This window comes from Mus caroli, unplaced genomic scaffold, assembly GCF_978045245.1.
Source record: "Mus caroli unplaced genomic scaffold, Mus_caroli_1 scaffold_19, whole genome shotgun sequence".
NCBI lineage: Eukaryota > Metazoa > Chordata > Mammalia > Rodentia > Muridae > Mus > Mus caroli.
The window spans coordinates 27,613,797-27,629,214 of NW_028227274.1; the positions used below are offsets into that span (position 1 = coordinate 27,613,797).

Here is a 15,418-nt window from a genome sequence, read left to right on the forward strand (position 1 = left end):
TGCGGACGTTTTCATCTCTGAAAGCTCCATGTACTCAGTAGTCACTCCTCAGTCTTCCCTCCCTGGGCTTCCTTCCGCTGTCTATCTGTGCATTTCTGCACGCATGGAATCATGCTCAGTATGGCCTTTTGTGTGGACTTGCATCAGATTTGGAAATGTGTGTCTCTGGTATTTTCATATCATATCTGTTTTCTATATTGCTCTTTTAATTGAAAAAGATGGCCTAGGTCCTGCGTGAATGTACTGTTTGGTATACTCTTTTGAGCTTACTTTCTCCAAATGAATAAAACTTAAGATGTGCTTCAGCTGCTCATTTCTAGGTCTTGCTTGTGTTCTTACTGGATATATAAGACAGTTCACAAGCTTCCCTTATGTTTGCCCCTCTTTGCCTTTTTTTTTTTTTTATTAGATATTTTCTTTTCAAATGTTATCCCCTTTCCTGGTTTCCCTATCCCCTTCCCTCCCCCTGTTCACCAACCCACCCACTCCCGCTTCCCTGTCCTGGCATTCCCCTGTACTGGGGCATCCAGCCTTCTCAGAACCAAGGGCCTCTCCCTCCCATTGATGTCCAACAAGGCCATCCTCTGCTACATATGACTCTTTAAGAGTCTATTAACAGTGAACTTTGATTTAGCTACATCTATGATTAAACAATTAGTAGATTTTTTTATTAGAGTCATCTATAGTCTGTGGTCTACTAAAATTTGAAAGATTCAATTTTTAAGGGTCAGAAGAATATAGTTTCACTCTGGCTGCCTAAGGATAATAGGAATGTGACGTGAAGACCAACCACTTAAATAGCCCATGCAAAAATGGTGTTGGGTAATTATTAAACAGGAGGTATTACCTCCATGTTGAAATTAATGTGTTTGCTGTGATTCATTACTTAGTTATGGAAGATAAATTCTAGCTATGGAATGAATAAGTAACATCCAAAAGCCTGCTTTCCAAGTTTACCACTTTAAAAACAGTTCTTTCAGAGTGGTTTTAAAAGAATACATCTCTTTAAGGATTTAGACTGTTTTATAAACCTGCCTAGTTTTCCTTTGAGGAACAATGGCTGTGAGAAGAGGAAGTAACACTGTATTTGCTCAGCTTAGGTCTCCTCTTTGTTTGTTATTGTTGTTTGCTTTTGTTTTTTAGATGCATATGAGTATATTATAGCTATCTTCAGACACACCAAAAGAGGCCATTACAACCCACTACACATGGTTGTGAGCCACCATGTGGTTGCTGGGAATTGAACTCGGGACTTCTGGAAGAACAATCAGTGCTTTTAACCACTGAGCCTGAGCCATCTCTCCATCCAGCCCATGGGTCTCGTTTTTTTTTTTTTTTTGGTTTTTTTTTTTTTAATAATTTGGATTTTCTAGAGTTTTAATAAGGTACAGAAGGAAATGTATGTATTAAAATAGTCTCATTCCTGCATCTTGCTTATTGTCCTTTTCTTCTCCATCTCTAAACATTTTCAACTAGTGCTTCTGTTTCAACTGATATGTGAACATAGTGATAGACCAGACTTAAAGACGGTCTGTTAACTTTGACCGTCTGGGCCAGCCTCTCGGTAATGGTGGCCAGTGTCTACACTGTTTCCTTCACCTCTGTTTTCCACCTTGCCATAGTGTGAGAATTTGATGGTTGGTTGCACACCGTCCTGGGGCTTTGGATGTGACCCCGGTACTCTGGCATCTGATGTATATTGAATCTGTGTCTTGGGACTTGAAAGGTTAGCACAGAGCATGCTCTCCCCCGCCTCCTCCTCATTTCCCAGCCCGGCTGGATGCCGCTGCAGTGTGCTTTCCTTTCTGTCAGGTCGATTAAGAGGAGGCCAAGTGAAGGGAACAAGTAGATGGAGCATGTTTCCTGGTCCATGTGGAGATATTGGAACATGTGGGGAGCTGAGCACTGAAGCCGCCAGGAGAGGAAGTCATGGAACTTACAGTGCTACAGCGGGTCCCTGTGGGCTGGGGTCTGGATCTCAGGCTTAGGACTACAGGAAGCAGAGGACAGAAGGTGAAGGTGATACACAGAAGAAACAGGATGGACTAAATAACTGTCCTGACATATGCTGCCTGCATGTGGCTTGTGGACTCTAGGAAGGCTACTCATGTCTACCTGTTGTCTGTACTCACATGTAGTACTACACAGTGCATGCTCTTCATATCATAATATGGGAATTTATAAAAGAACTGACTGGAAGACAGAATGCCTTCAGTCACGCTCCTCAGTTATAATCCGGATCGTTAAGTACAACACGATGGGACATAACAGTTGAAAGAGGGACAACTGTCTCAGTTATAATCTAGATCATTACCTGACCACACAGTGGACATAACACTTGAAAGAATGAGAACTGTCTACACAAATGGCGACCTAATGAAGTGTAGACATTGCTTACAAAGAATGCCACATTTTTAAGGAACATGTGGACACAGAAAAGAACCCATAGAAAGTACTGATAGGAAGTTAGTCCCAGTAGAGACTTGACTGTATACAGTAATAAATACACTGCAGATAATCACAGTGCCCTGGAGTAGTAACACTGTAGGAATGGACCTTAATCACATGAGCAAGCACAACTGCTGTCTTCTTAAACGGCTTATCTTACAGAGGAAAATTATTACTGATTAATCAGAGCTCACAGAGTAACCCATTCCTGTGCAAATGGGAACATACACTCCTGGCCCTAGCATTTAGGTTGTGGAAAGAGGCTCATGTTGTTCTGTTTAGATGTTTTTTAAATGACAATAATAAAAAATAAAATTATGGAAATTGTTGTGGTTTGCGTGAGATCACCATGGTCTCATATATTTGAATACTTGGTCCTCAGTCGGTGGGACTGTTTGAGGAGGAGGAGGAGGTATGGCCTTGTTTGAGAGGATGTGTCATTTGGGATAAGTTTAGAGATTTCAAATGCCCACATCATTTCTAGTTACCTCTCTCTGACTCATACTTGCAGATCCAAATGTAAGTGCTCAGATGTTTAGTGCAGTGTTCTTGCTCTGCCATCATGAGCTCTGACTCTCTGAAATTGTAGTAAGCCCAGATTAAGAGCTTTCTTGTATAAATCACCTTGGTCATTGTATTTTAGCAGAGCATAGAAAAGTAATTAAGGCAATTGCTGTAATTCTTCAAGGCTTTCAGAATTTATACACATCCACCATTCCCACCATGATGTGCAGCCATACTGGTTGCTCCAGATCTGACCATGTGTCTCTCAAGACCGTGGGAAATAATGAAGTGAATGGTGTCAGCCTCTGATTGGGCATGCTTTATCTGATAGGGAAATTGGGTAAATGCCCGGAAGCTGTTTGCAGTGGTAACTATTGAATTCTGCAGAACTTCTGTAACTAAGCTGAGAAATATCTAGAATTTCTTCAAATATCAAGATGTAATCTCGGCAGCTATTGAATAGTCATTATAACATGCAAATAGCTCTTGATTTTCCATTCATGTTGGAACTCCTCATTACATCTCTCTGGTGACACATGCAGCCACGCCCACTGTTTCTGTTTGCAGCGTTTGTAGTGTATGTGTTCCAGTACTTACTGAATGGCTCCCACAGTTGAGGTCTGAAAGGTAATTTACACTCAGCTTTTGTGGTGGCTTTACCACATTTAGTATTGCTTCAGAAATAGCTGTTCAAGAGATTGAGAAAGGTCATATTTGGTATGCAGCTAAGAGAGAGGAAGAAAGGCCTAGCACATGTAGGGAGTGACATGTATTATCCACGACACAAGTTCAGCTGGTACAGAGGCTGCAGAAAGTTCCCAGTGCATAATGGCGAAGAAGGAAACCTCACTTCAGTATCAACATCAAGATACAGCTCACCATTGCCAGCTCTTTCCTCATAGCAAGTCATTGCAGGGACCAACTGTTGGGGCATAAACACGGAACTAATGTTTAGTAAACAGTAGAAATTAGAGGAGCTGAAAGAGCACAGTGACAGTGTGATGACACAGAGTGAGTGACAGGCAGGTGGAGAGGGGTGGAGCCTCCCTCATATCACTCCACACCAGCTTTTACAGGAGAAAATACTAAAAGGGATATTGTTTTGTTTGTATGAGCAAAGTAATAGGAGAAATCAATAAGAATTCATATGCACTATAAAGGAAGAAAAAAGACACATTTATCAGTCTTAGCAACTATATAGAATGATAGCACCTTTCAGGTTTTGCATCTACTTGCATATTAGGGCTCAAAGAGAAGATAATATTTTTTAACAGCATGGGCTCAAAAGTGACGAGAGTTCGAAAAGCATTTGACAGTGTGAGAACCAGCTCTCTAGCTTGCAATGTGACACTCTCCTGTAAGTCACACTGCTTGGTCTTTGGTCTCTCTTAGTCTTTGGTCTCTCTCTCTCTCTCTCTCTCTCTCTCTCTCTCTCTCTCTCTCTCTCTCTCTCTCTCACACACACACACACACACACACACCTAGATTCATCATGTGATAAAATGCTCAGCGTTTATCCAGATCTGTAGGATAATGACCTCCACCCACTTCCATCCTTTTCTTGATGGTGAGATTTCACTCTTTACAGCTGGAAAAAAAAAATCCTGTGTGATATATGCACATCTTATTTTCTTTATGTGTTCATCCTTGATAGATGTTTAGACCAGATCTGTTTCTTAGCTGTTATGACTGGCACAGCTATAAGCATGAATAGCAGTTACTTATGTCTCTCTGTACCTATTTTCATTTTAGTGATTACCATGAGGGAAAACAGTGCTGTTTGCTATGCAAAAGCAAGTTGGTTATTTCTTCAATAGTACTTTTGTATTACAGTTGATCTCAAACTCTTTTTAGAAGGTGTTGTTATATATGGATGAGTGTTTTGCCTGCATACATAGAAATGGACCACATGTAGCCCTGCTTTCTGTTCACAGAAAGCAGAGGAGGGCATTTGAGTTCCTTGGACCTGGAGTTATGGATGAGGGTTACTCTGTGGGTTCTGAGAACGGAACCATGATCCTCTGCAGTTACTGTGGATGTTCCTAACCACTGAGCTATCTTTCTAGCCCTCAAATGTTTTACATAAGGCTAACACTTTTGATTTCTGAAATACGGTGGACTCATGGGTATGATGTTGCCAAGGAAGATAAAGAGTACTGGTGGCTATGCTTCCAGATCTGAGTGAGGAATTAATTAATGATGCTACTTGTTGTCCTTATGGGAGTACTGCCATGGAATGGGCAGGGGAGAGGAAATCGATGGCTAAGAGAAGTGCGGATAGAAGATTTGGATGTCCAGTTGCACTTCATTTTATGAATTTATTAAAAAAGGGTTTTGATCAGTAAGTCAAGCTGATGTTTAAAATGTACACTGTCAGGAACAAAGCGAATTCTAACCTGAGGCCTTTGCAGCTTACTGTGATTTCTCTGTGAATTGGAAAATCCAGTATGATGTAATTTCTGGAACTAGGCCAAGATTAGTATGTAAGACCCCAGTGGACTCAAACATCAGCAATTTTAGAAATTTAAATCCTTTATCATTGTCTCCTAAAATAAGGCGCGCATGCATGTGCGTGTACATAAGCCTTAAAGGGGAGATTTATTGGTCCCCAGGAATTACCTTTGTCTAAGTAATTTTTTCAGAATGTTACATTAAAAGTGGGAAGAATCAAGAAAAGATGATGTATTATTCCCGAAAGGATCTACTCATTATAATTTCATTAATGATAGTCAAAACATAAGAACTGTAAAACATGCTAATAACATGTGGGGGGGGGCACTTCACTCTGCTCTTGGCAAGACTACAGGCTTGATTTTAAAACTTTTTTTCTTTTTTAATGATTTTCATTTTTACAAAAAGGTTTGTTTCTTGCTTTGTTTCTTATTCTGATATAGTATGCGGTTTTGGTATGTAATAGTGCTTTCTATGTGGGAATCTGAAATGTAGGAATCTTTCATATGTTGAGTCTAATGTCCTATGTATGAAGATTTATATGTAGACTTCAATGTGTAGGATTTCTTCATGTGTGTAATCTAGTGTGTAGGAACACTTTCTATGAAGAATTGGATATGTAGAAGGACTTATGCAGAGTTGATATATAGACTCTGCATCTTTCAGCTTAGATCTTTAAAACCCAAAAGTGTTCTGAATCTCGGCTCATTTTAGAATTTGAAATATTTGTATATACTTGATTAGATATCTTGAGAGTAGGCTCCAAATAAAAGCATAAAATTCACTTGTTTTAATGTATATTATATTGTCGTAAGCAGTGTCAGAATTATTTTTAATGCTCTGTGTACAGCGACCCATCCTCGAGGCCGATGGGGCCGTCTCCCTTTGTGGCCTGAAATGCTTTGGATTGTGTAGTGTTACAGACGCTTGACTTTTACATCAGGGATGAGCAATGGGGATGGCCGTCCCCCTTCCTCCTTGGTTGGATCTGTGTTGAGATTAACCCTGTTGCACTTTCCTACAGCTCACCAAGGCCCATCGGCAAGGACACATGGTGAAAGTGGATTGGCTGGACAGACTAACATTCAGAGAGATAGAAATGATAAATGAGGTGAGTTTTTTCCTTCCTCACACCAGGAAAAATGCTGACGGTGACTGAGCTAACATTCTTTCTTTAAAAGTAATTTTTTATTGTCAGTTCTCGGTCAGCTATGGCTTCCTTTAGGTACTGTGAGTTTTATATTAATAAGTAACAAACCTGGCCTTTTAAAGTATTAATGTCATCTGAACCATTAGCAGGGCTACCTACCTGTCATATGTGACGACCCAGCGCCTCACGTGTGTTGCCATGTTGGTCAGGTTCCTTTGACTGCTTGTTGAGTCTCCATCAGCAGTGGTGTCTCCTCTCTGAGGTCACCACGTGCCATCTTCAGAAGTGCGCTGTCCAGTCCACACCTCTGTTTCAGCGCTTCATTTACTCCCTGGGGGTTGTAGCCCCTGTAAGGACTCCATTATACATAGTTTACCTTTTCTTGAGCTTGTGTATTGAGCCATTGTAAATATTTAATTAAAAGATGACTTCAATGCGTCTTTTAAAAAGTTGTATTTGTTAAAGCTGATTTATTTTGTAGGTTTGTTTTAAGAATACCATAGGTTTGATGTAAGAATTTGTGTCTAGAGAGTGGAAACAACTTTATGAATCAAATTCCGAGAGGAGAATATCACTGTCTAGCTGATAATGACCACCGTGGTGTACAAATCACATGACTTAAACCTCCACAGGTTCTTAGCAAGAGAGAAGAGGAGGGAGGGGAGAGAAAGACAATGGAGACTGAGTGTGACAGCCCCTTATTCTTGTCTTAAATGAATCTTGTTGTGGGAACCACCTATATTGATTGTACAGTTGAGATCTTTTCTAAATGTATTCACATGTTTACAACACAGACCACTAGAAGAGTTAGCTTTTGCGCTTTTAATAATAGTTCCACTAGAAAAATAGTTTATTCAAAATCCATCTGTTTTCTTCCAGGTCAGTGCTTCGTGTATAGAGATGTAGTGTTGGGCATGCTTTCCCACCTTGGCTGTGTTGCCCTTCCTCTCTGCTTGTCACCAGACAGTAGACAGTACTGTCTGGGGACAGTAGACAGTACTGTATGGGGACAGTAGACAGTACTGTATGGGGCTGCACACTTTAAGTGCCCTTGGCGTTGTGCACCATGTACATGCAGTAACAGCAGAAGCTAGAAGAAGGGGTCCTGATAAAAGCTGCTAATGACGAGTTATCTTAGGAGCATTCAGAAATTGTGAACATTTTATAAAAATTACTTAAGCCTCTTACCTTTGATTACAAACTTAAAAAAAAAATAAGATTACTTTCCTATATACATCATAATTCCTGAAGTGAGTTAATTAATGTAGTTTAAAAGTAAAAGTACTGAAAGTTGTTACACGTACAAACTGGCATCTTTATTTTTGAAATAAAATAAAATAAAACACTTTCAAGGTTTAAAATCATAAACTCTAAGGTGCTGAGTAAGCCAAATGTCTTATTGATTCTGGAGATGGAGTAATGTCCCCTTCTACATGAAACAGTGAAGCTCTATGGCTATTACATGTGAATAATAACAAAAGTTATATTTTAAGGAGTAGTCATTGATTCCTGTGTTGCTGAGTTGTGATGAAGACCCTTATTTAAGGAAGTTTGAAAGTCGTCATTTTATTGCTCTATTTTTCTTTTTTAGAGTGAGAAACGAAGCTCTAATTTCATGTACTTGATGGTTGAGTTTCGCTGTGTCAAGTGCGATGACAAGGAGTATGGCATTGTTTACTATGAAAAGGTATTCTCCTTACGACTCTCTGCTTTCTGCTGTCAAGGGCTGGCCACCAATGACTGCTCTTCCTGCTTAGACAAATGCTTTGGTTGCAGAAGAACAACCAACCAAAGGCTTTCAGCCGCAGCTGCTTCTGCATACACAGCCATACCACAGAGCTGCAGCCCAGTCGGGTCATGTAGGTCTGGGCCACAAATTCAATAAGTATGCAAGTGATTAAGACTTTCTGATTAAAATTGTTCTGCAGACCTGTGAGTATGACACCAAATAATAGCATTATTTACAGTTATCCATTTGCCCAATAAATAGGAAATTATAATGTTTCCTTGGCAAGACTTTGAGAGTTCAGGTGTCTGTTATTTAACATGGATACAATATGTTGGAACTATGTGTATCTTTGCTTATGAAAACCTTCACTGATGTGCTTGTATATAATTTATTCAAAAATTTGAGACAGTGTTTTTACTGTACTGAAGGAACAGTTGTGTATTGTTCGTGTTTTCTCGTTATGGGAAGAATAGCTCAGTGTTCTGAATGTAGCTCTTTCAAATTCTTTGCTTTAAATTCAGGTTGAAAGGGTTTCCCTTGGTGCAGCAGAATAATGATATAGGTAAAAATATGCTCGTTTGAAACCGCCTAAGTAGAGTTTCTTTCAATATTATGGAAAGAGTGTTTAAATCATTTCAAATGAGAACAGAGTTTGTGTATGTGACACTAGAGATGAACACTTGTAGCATACAGTAAGTTTGTATATAGGTCACTTGTTCATTAGAAGTTGCTTATTAAATTATATTTGCATATTAGTGTCACTTGTTGACACCGCCTCCAGTGGCTTCATGCCTGTGCCCTTTGCAGAGGCTACCTCATGCCTGTACACTTTGCAGAGGCTACCTCATGCCTGTACCCTTTGCAGAGGCTACCTCATGCCTGTACCCTTTGCAGAGGCTACCTACCTCATGCCTGTACCCTTTGCAGAGGCTACCTCATGCCTGTACCCTTTGCAGAGGCTACCTGAAAGATTTTCACAAGAGAGGATTTGGATTTACCCTGTTATTTATTACTGTGTGATCCTTCTCAGTTGATGTTCTTACTTCTTTTCTCTGTCGTCTGTTTTCGCTTTAGTGCGAAGTTAGAATAAGTTAACTTATCCGGCCTTCTATGCATGAGAAAGATGGGAAAGATGAGAAAGTAGGTTATTTACCATTGTGTATGAGTTTATTAGAAAGCCCACGTCAAAAAGAAAAGGTTATTGAGCAAACTTTTCACCAATATTTTCAAATTACTTCCTGTTTTGTGCTGTGCGTGTTTATGAAATCCACACTGCTGCTCGTATGGGGCTTCTATGTGAAGAAACTTCACAGTGGGTTAAACACTGTGAGGGACCTTTTGAAAGGCAGCATTGCAATAGAGGAATTAGTAACAGAGTAGAAATTGGAATAATTTTTAAAAACTTTGAAAGGTTACTCCTTCTAGGTAGTTGCTCATGAATTAATGCCTGCCTGCTCACCTTGTCATAGTTCTTTTAGCATAAGGATTGCTGGGCCAGTGCAGCACAGTCTAATGGAAACAGACTTTGTTGTCACCTGTCTTCTGTGACAGATAGCCTTAGTGAAGATTAGCTGCCACAGTTGGGTTGATAAATGTGTTTTCTGGTTGTGACCGAGAACAGGCCAGTTAGACAGCAGCTCTGGGGCTCTGCTGTTTCCCGTAAGACTCAATTATGGTAGTGCTTTTTCAGTTGCTCCTGATTTTGTTGAATATCTACAATTGAGAATGCACTAAGCTCTGAGGACAGTAGAACTCTGATAACAGTGCTAGGTACACAGTCACAAGGGATGAGTGTCAATCATAATTAGCCTATTGCAGTAATTTTGCAGAGACATTTATTATACTGAATTGGATTAAAAGCAAAGGCCATTCATTCTTCAGGAATGATGTACCAACAAGGTAAGGCAGCTTTAATTCTTAACATATGTCAAGAATTAGTGCTATGCTCTTGTCCATGTGAAGGCTTGTTTTGTCCCCTGAGATGCCCTGTTGTTGCAATCTCTCACTGGCCAGAAATGTGACCTACACTTGAGTGGGTAACAGCTGGACTGATTTAGGTTAAGATTGGACTGTTTTCTTATCCATTGTCATAATAAACCAAGATTTAACAATTGTAGCCACAAACAATAAAAAACAAACTGTTTCCAGATTTCATATCTTTACAACTATAATAAATTTTTTTCTACTTATTTTCCAAAAAATTTATTAGTAATAGAAGTAAAAAAAATGAATGTGGAATTGAAAGAGGATAAGAATTTATGAACAAAACAATGATGTTTTTAAAGTTGAATGTAAATGTATTAGCATTTTATAATATTATATCCACTTACCATTTGGTTAAATGTCTTCCTTTTTTATCTTTTAAACCCTGCACTATTCTAGGATGGTGACGAATCATCTCCAATTTTAACAAGTTTTGAGTTAGTGAAAGTTCCTGATCCTCAAATGTCTATGGTAAGCTGCTGTACACAGCTTTTAAGAACAATGATCTGTGGAATAGACACAAACCCATGTAATAGATTTTAAACTTGTAATACATACACCTGACATACCCAGACATGTTCACTTGTGATAAGTGCTCTTCAGCTATTGGGGATTGGTTTTAATGAATGCTTATAAGGAACACTGGCATCTTAAGAGTGAGGTCTGACTAATGCAGGAGTGACTGGGAGGTTTTGTCTGGTGTGAAAGTGGTGATCCTTAAGGATTTGGGTAGGGGGAGCCCGAGGAAGCCGGGTGTCATATGCATGTTCCACTACTGGAACCTGACTCATATAGTTTCACAGCCTTGTAGTGGGTCCTTGGGACTGAAGTGGCACCAGAGTGAATCAAACATCAGACATCTTAACCCATGGCTTAAAGGAAAGACTTTGCTGTTTGTGACTACTGAAGCTTCCCTTTTGTAAGGTTTACATTCTCTGTATATCTAAACAATTTAAAGGAGAATTTAGTGGAGAGCAAACACCACAAGCTTGCTCGGAGCTTAAGAAGCGGACCATCTGACCACGATCTCAAACCCAACGCTACCACAAGAGATCAGCTAAATGTAAGAGAACATACAGACTGGAAAAGAACAACTAAGTGGACATTTTATTACGGCCAGTACTTTATAGCATTTCAAAGTTTGCTGAATTCTGTAACTTCATGGTTTCAAGTTTCATGCTATCTGCAGAATGGTTTGGATTTGTTATTAGATCATTTTGGGACTTTTAGTAATTCTGTCTCTGTGGAAACATAACTAGAAGATTGTAAGTATTTTCATAGTTTAGTGTTCTGAGAAATGAGCTATGAGGTGTTCCTTAAGAAGGCCGGCATGTAAACACTAAGAATTGCTGCTGACTTGACAAGAGGGCACTCATTTTGTTTCTAGTGATTTTATGGTGAAGGACATTGCCACTTTGGCTTCCTTCCTGTCTAGTTGAATTAAATCAACTCTGAAATCATATGCTCATATAGAGCATGGCCGTCTCATTGTTCCTTCAATGTCCTAATGAGTTGCTTTGTAAATTGATGCCTCAGCACATATTTTGCCTTAATTGCCTCTGTGTGCCTTCCCCCACCTTGTGTAATAATTATGTTATAGAAATATTAAGCAAATGAAATATTATATGAAATGGAAATATGTAGTAAGTGTATGTTTGACAAATATAATTCTTTTTCTTTTATTTTAGATTATTGTGAGTTACCCACCAACCAAGCAACTCACATATGAAGAACAAGATCTTGTTTGGAAATTTAGATATTATCTTACTAATCAAGAAAAAGTGAGTTTTTTGAATAGTTTATGCATCAAATTTATTTATATCCCTTTTTTCTAATGATCAAAAGGAAAGTAAAATTACACTAAACATGCAGCTATGGTCAAGCAGTCTTGCTACACAGAAATATACTGGCTACACAGGAAAAGGTGTATACACAGAGACACATATTCTTGTGTGTTAACTCCTAGAAAATGTCTGAATGAATTTTGAAGGCAGATTTTTTTCAGTTTCTACCTGTGCAGTTTGTATCTGTTGCACAGGATAGAGTAGCATATTTCATTTCTTCTTGTTCTAGTGGAGACAGCTTAGCATTCTGGATGAGACGGCACAGCACCTGTTCCGTAGCATGTGCAGATTAAACCTGAGTCCTTTCATTCTTACCCTCTTCGCCTCTTTGTTCCTGAGTGATTAGGAATGCAGTCATACTGACTACAAAGCTTGTGAATTCTTCAGACCGTAAGGATAGAGGAAATAGTGTGATATGTAATGTGGAAACTGAATTAGTATAGTGTCAGGCAGCTGGTTAGCAGGATGGGGGTGAGATGAGAACTGGACATTTGGTAAGGAAACTGGAGGGTTGGGGCTTCTGGAGGGAGAAGTGTGATGAATTGCCAGGTCTAGCCTCTAGTCTGAAGACTTGTTCTTGTGCCTACACTGTTACGACTGTGCAGCTTTGTAACTGCAGGCCAGTCATGATGGATTAAAGCTCGAGTTTCCTGTACTTGATATGGGATGATTCCTTGGTAATGAAATGTATATATCTTGACATTCTTGAAGTATTCTATCTTAGAGTGAGGGCTAAAGATTTATTTAAAAAATAGATTCATTTATTTTACTTTATGTATATGACCATTTGACCTGCATGGATGTATGCGCACCACATGACTTCTTAAACAGCTGATGAATGCTAGGGACCTTTAAATCCACAGCAAACCCACTATGCACATTGTACATCCCTGTCACACAGATCAGGTTCACTACAGGGCAACGGAAGTATACATGCTCCTTCTCGAGATGCTGGTGTTCAGGCTTTAGAAGGGGAGGGGGTCTTTGAAGATCTAGAGAATATAGAGAGGATTTGCAGCAGGGTTTCTGAGTCCACTGGAGGCTGAGCAGAGACACATTAGGAAAAGCGTGCGTCGTGCCACTGTCATCTCATGCTGGAGAGTGAACCAGTGTGCTGCAGTCTCATGCTGTGCTGGTCTACTTGGTTTAGTTGAGTTTTATAAGGTAGAAGTGAAAATGAAGTTAGGGACCATCTTGAGCTCTTCAGCCTTTGCTCTGTCTCATTCATTGATGGTTTGGGAAACCTTTTGTGGATGTGTCTTAACGGTGACCCTTTATATCTATGAAACGGGAAGGGGGATTTTATGTTACGCCAGCTTTTGAGAGCTTGCTCTTCCTCCAGAGCATGAATTAGTTACAACCTTGCTGTGCTAACTGAAGAGTCGTGTGGTTACAAATCATGGCTTGCATGCTGCAGTCATGTAATCTGCATGGGAAGGTGGAGACTATAATGTGAAGATGCACAGCGTCAAAGTACAGGGCAGCCTTACAGAGGCCTTCCTTAGATGGAAAGGCTTGTAAGGTAAATCGTTGATCTTAGTGGTCACTTCTCACTGAATTCAGTCCCTTCTAAATGTTTGCCAATGATATAAACTGAGTGGCAGGTGTCCTGAAGACAGCATCTTGTCTTCAGAGATGCTGATGAAGCTGCAGTTCTCAGACCAGAAGGATCTTAAGTAACTGGCAGAGAGTAAATAGTATTTTTAATGTGCAAAAAGGGCTCTTGAGCAAACCAATGTAAATTGGCCTTGAAGTGGCAGGAGTAATCATCACATAGCAGCCTGTGTGTCCTGTGCCGATGGCAGCCATCACTGATGCACAAGCCTTCTTTCAGTCTGTGTCTCGCATAGGGATGGGCTTGCCAGGCTTTCAGCTCCCAGAGAATTTCTCATTTCTAATCTCAGGAGGACTGTAGAAACAATTTAGTGGACATTAGCTATTAGGAAATGATACTTAGAATTTCCATTACATTTCCTTGGTGTTATCCATCCCCTCTGGCTCTTACAGTGCTTCCTCCTCCGCTTCCATATTGTTCCCTGAACCCCAAAGAGAGGGCTTTGATGAAGACATCCACATTTAGGGCTGAGTACTCTCACTTTCTTCACATTCTCCATGTGAAGATGATGATGACTGCTATTGACTGAGAGACACTGCTCTTTGGGTATAACAGAATGTCATTAGGAATCACTTTGGTTTTCCTCTAGGCCCATAACCTGTCTAGTTTCAGGTTCTTGGTGACCCAAGCAGTGTCAGGCATGGGTTTTATCCTATGGAGTGAGCTAAAATCCAAAGAGATTGTGGTTGGTTACTCCCCAGGCCTGTCACTATTGCACCAGGGTATCATGCAAGCAGGTCAGCAGTGTAGATCGTAGGGTTGGTAGCTGGGTTGATGTTTTATCTTTCTCCCCTGGTAGCATGCAATGCACCTCCCAGTACCATGAACCTAGTCGGTAGGGTTGAAGTCTCCAGTTAGGTACCAGTTGATTTTTCCTATGTCCAATGAGTGTTGTCTTCAGCAGTAGGGCCTTATCTTCAGTTTGGGAAGCAACCAAGCTTTGGCAAGTGCCTGGGCTGTTCAGTGTTTTCCTTGAGTCCCTTTTGACTCTACTGGATGTAACCTGTTCTTGGCGCCGGAAGTTTCACTTGGTTATGAAAGCTGTCTAGTTGAGCATTGTCTCCTCCATTATTTAGATTTCCATTTAGATTTCGTTCATTCTCATAAATACACGTACATGTATGTATGCACATATATGTACGGGTCCATTTGTGTGTATTGTGGGCAGGGGTTGAGTGTGCATGCATGTACAGGCCAAAGGTCACACCCAGGTGTCTTCCTTGATTGCTCTCCACCTTATTTTTTGAGCCAGGGTCTTTCAGTGAGCATGAAGTAACCCATTGGCTAGACTGGCTGGCCATGGAGTCACAGGAATCCTTTGGTCTACACCTCCCATCCTAAGTTCCTCGGGCTTGTGGAATCTGCACTTCTGGAAGAATTGACTGTGGAGTTTTATTGAAAGAAAATTTGAAAGGAGCTATCTTTCTTTAAGAGCGAGTCTGTAGATGACAGATTTGTGACAGAATGAAAAGAGCTTTCCATTTTGCCTGGGGTGCTGCCAGGAGACCTGGCTTTCAGGGTTTAGTGTGAGGAAAACAGGAGTGTGCCTTTCTGAAGTGAGTTGTGTATTGTTTGTGCTGTCAGGACTTGACCTCTGCTAGGCAGCCATGTCCAAAGTTGAGGACATGGAATTGCCAGAGAAGTAAACCTCTAGAAAAATCTGCTGTCTGCTACACAGATTGCTTGTGGCTGGC

At 40.2% G+C, this 15,418-nt stretch overlaps 1 protein-coding gene across 2 annotated transcripts in view; it reads left to right on the forward strand.

The window, feature by feature from the left end:
- Pik3c3 (phosphatidylinositol 3-kinase catalytic subunit type 3) overlaps positions 1-15,418 on the forward strand; it is a 79,449-nt gene that overhangs the window by 9,670 nt on the left and 54,361 nt on the right. For both annotated transcript variants that reach the window (XM_021150598.3, XM_021150599.1), the window contains 5 exons: positions 6,428-6,514; positions 8,145-8,240; positions 10,665-10,736; positions 11,224-11,328; positions 11,954-12,046. In XM_021150598.3, coding sequence (XP_021006257.1) covers positions 6,428-6,514; positions 8,145-8,240; positions 10,665-10,736; positions 11,224-11,328; positions 11,954-12,046 — 453 coding nt within the window. The remainder of the gene's footprint in view (positions 1-6,427; positions 6,515-8,144; positions 8,241-10,664; positions 10,737-11,223; positions 11,329-11,953; positions 12,047-15,418) is intronic.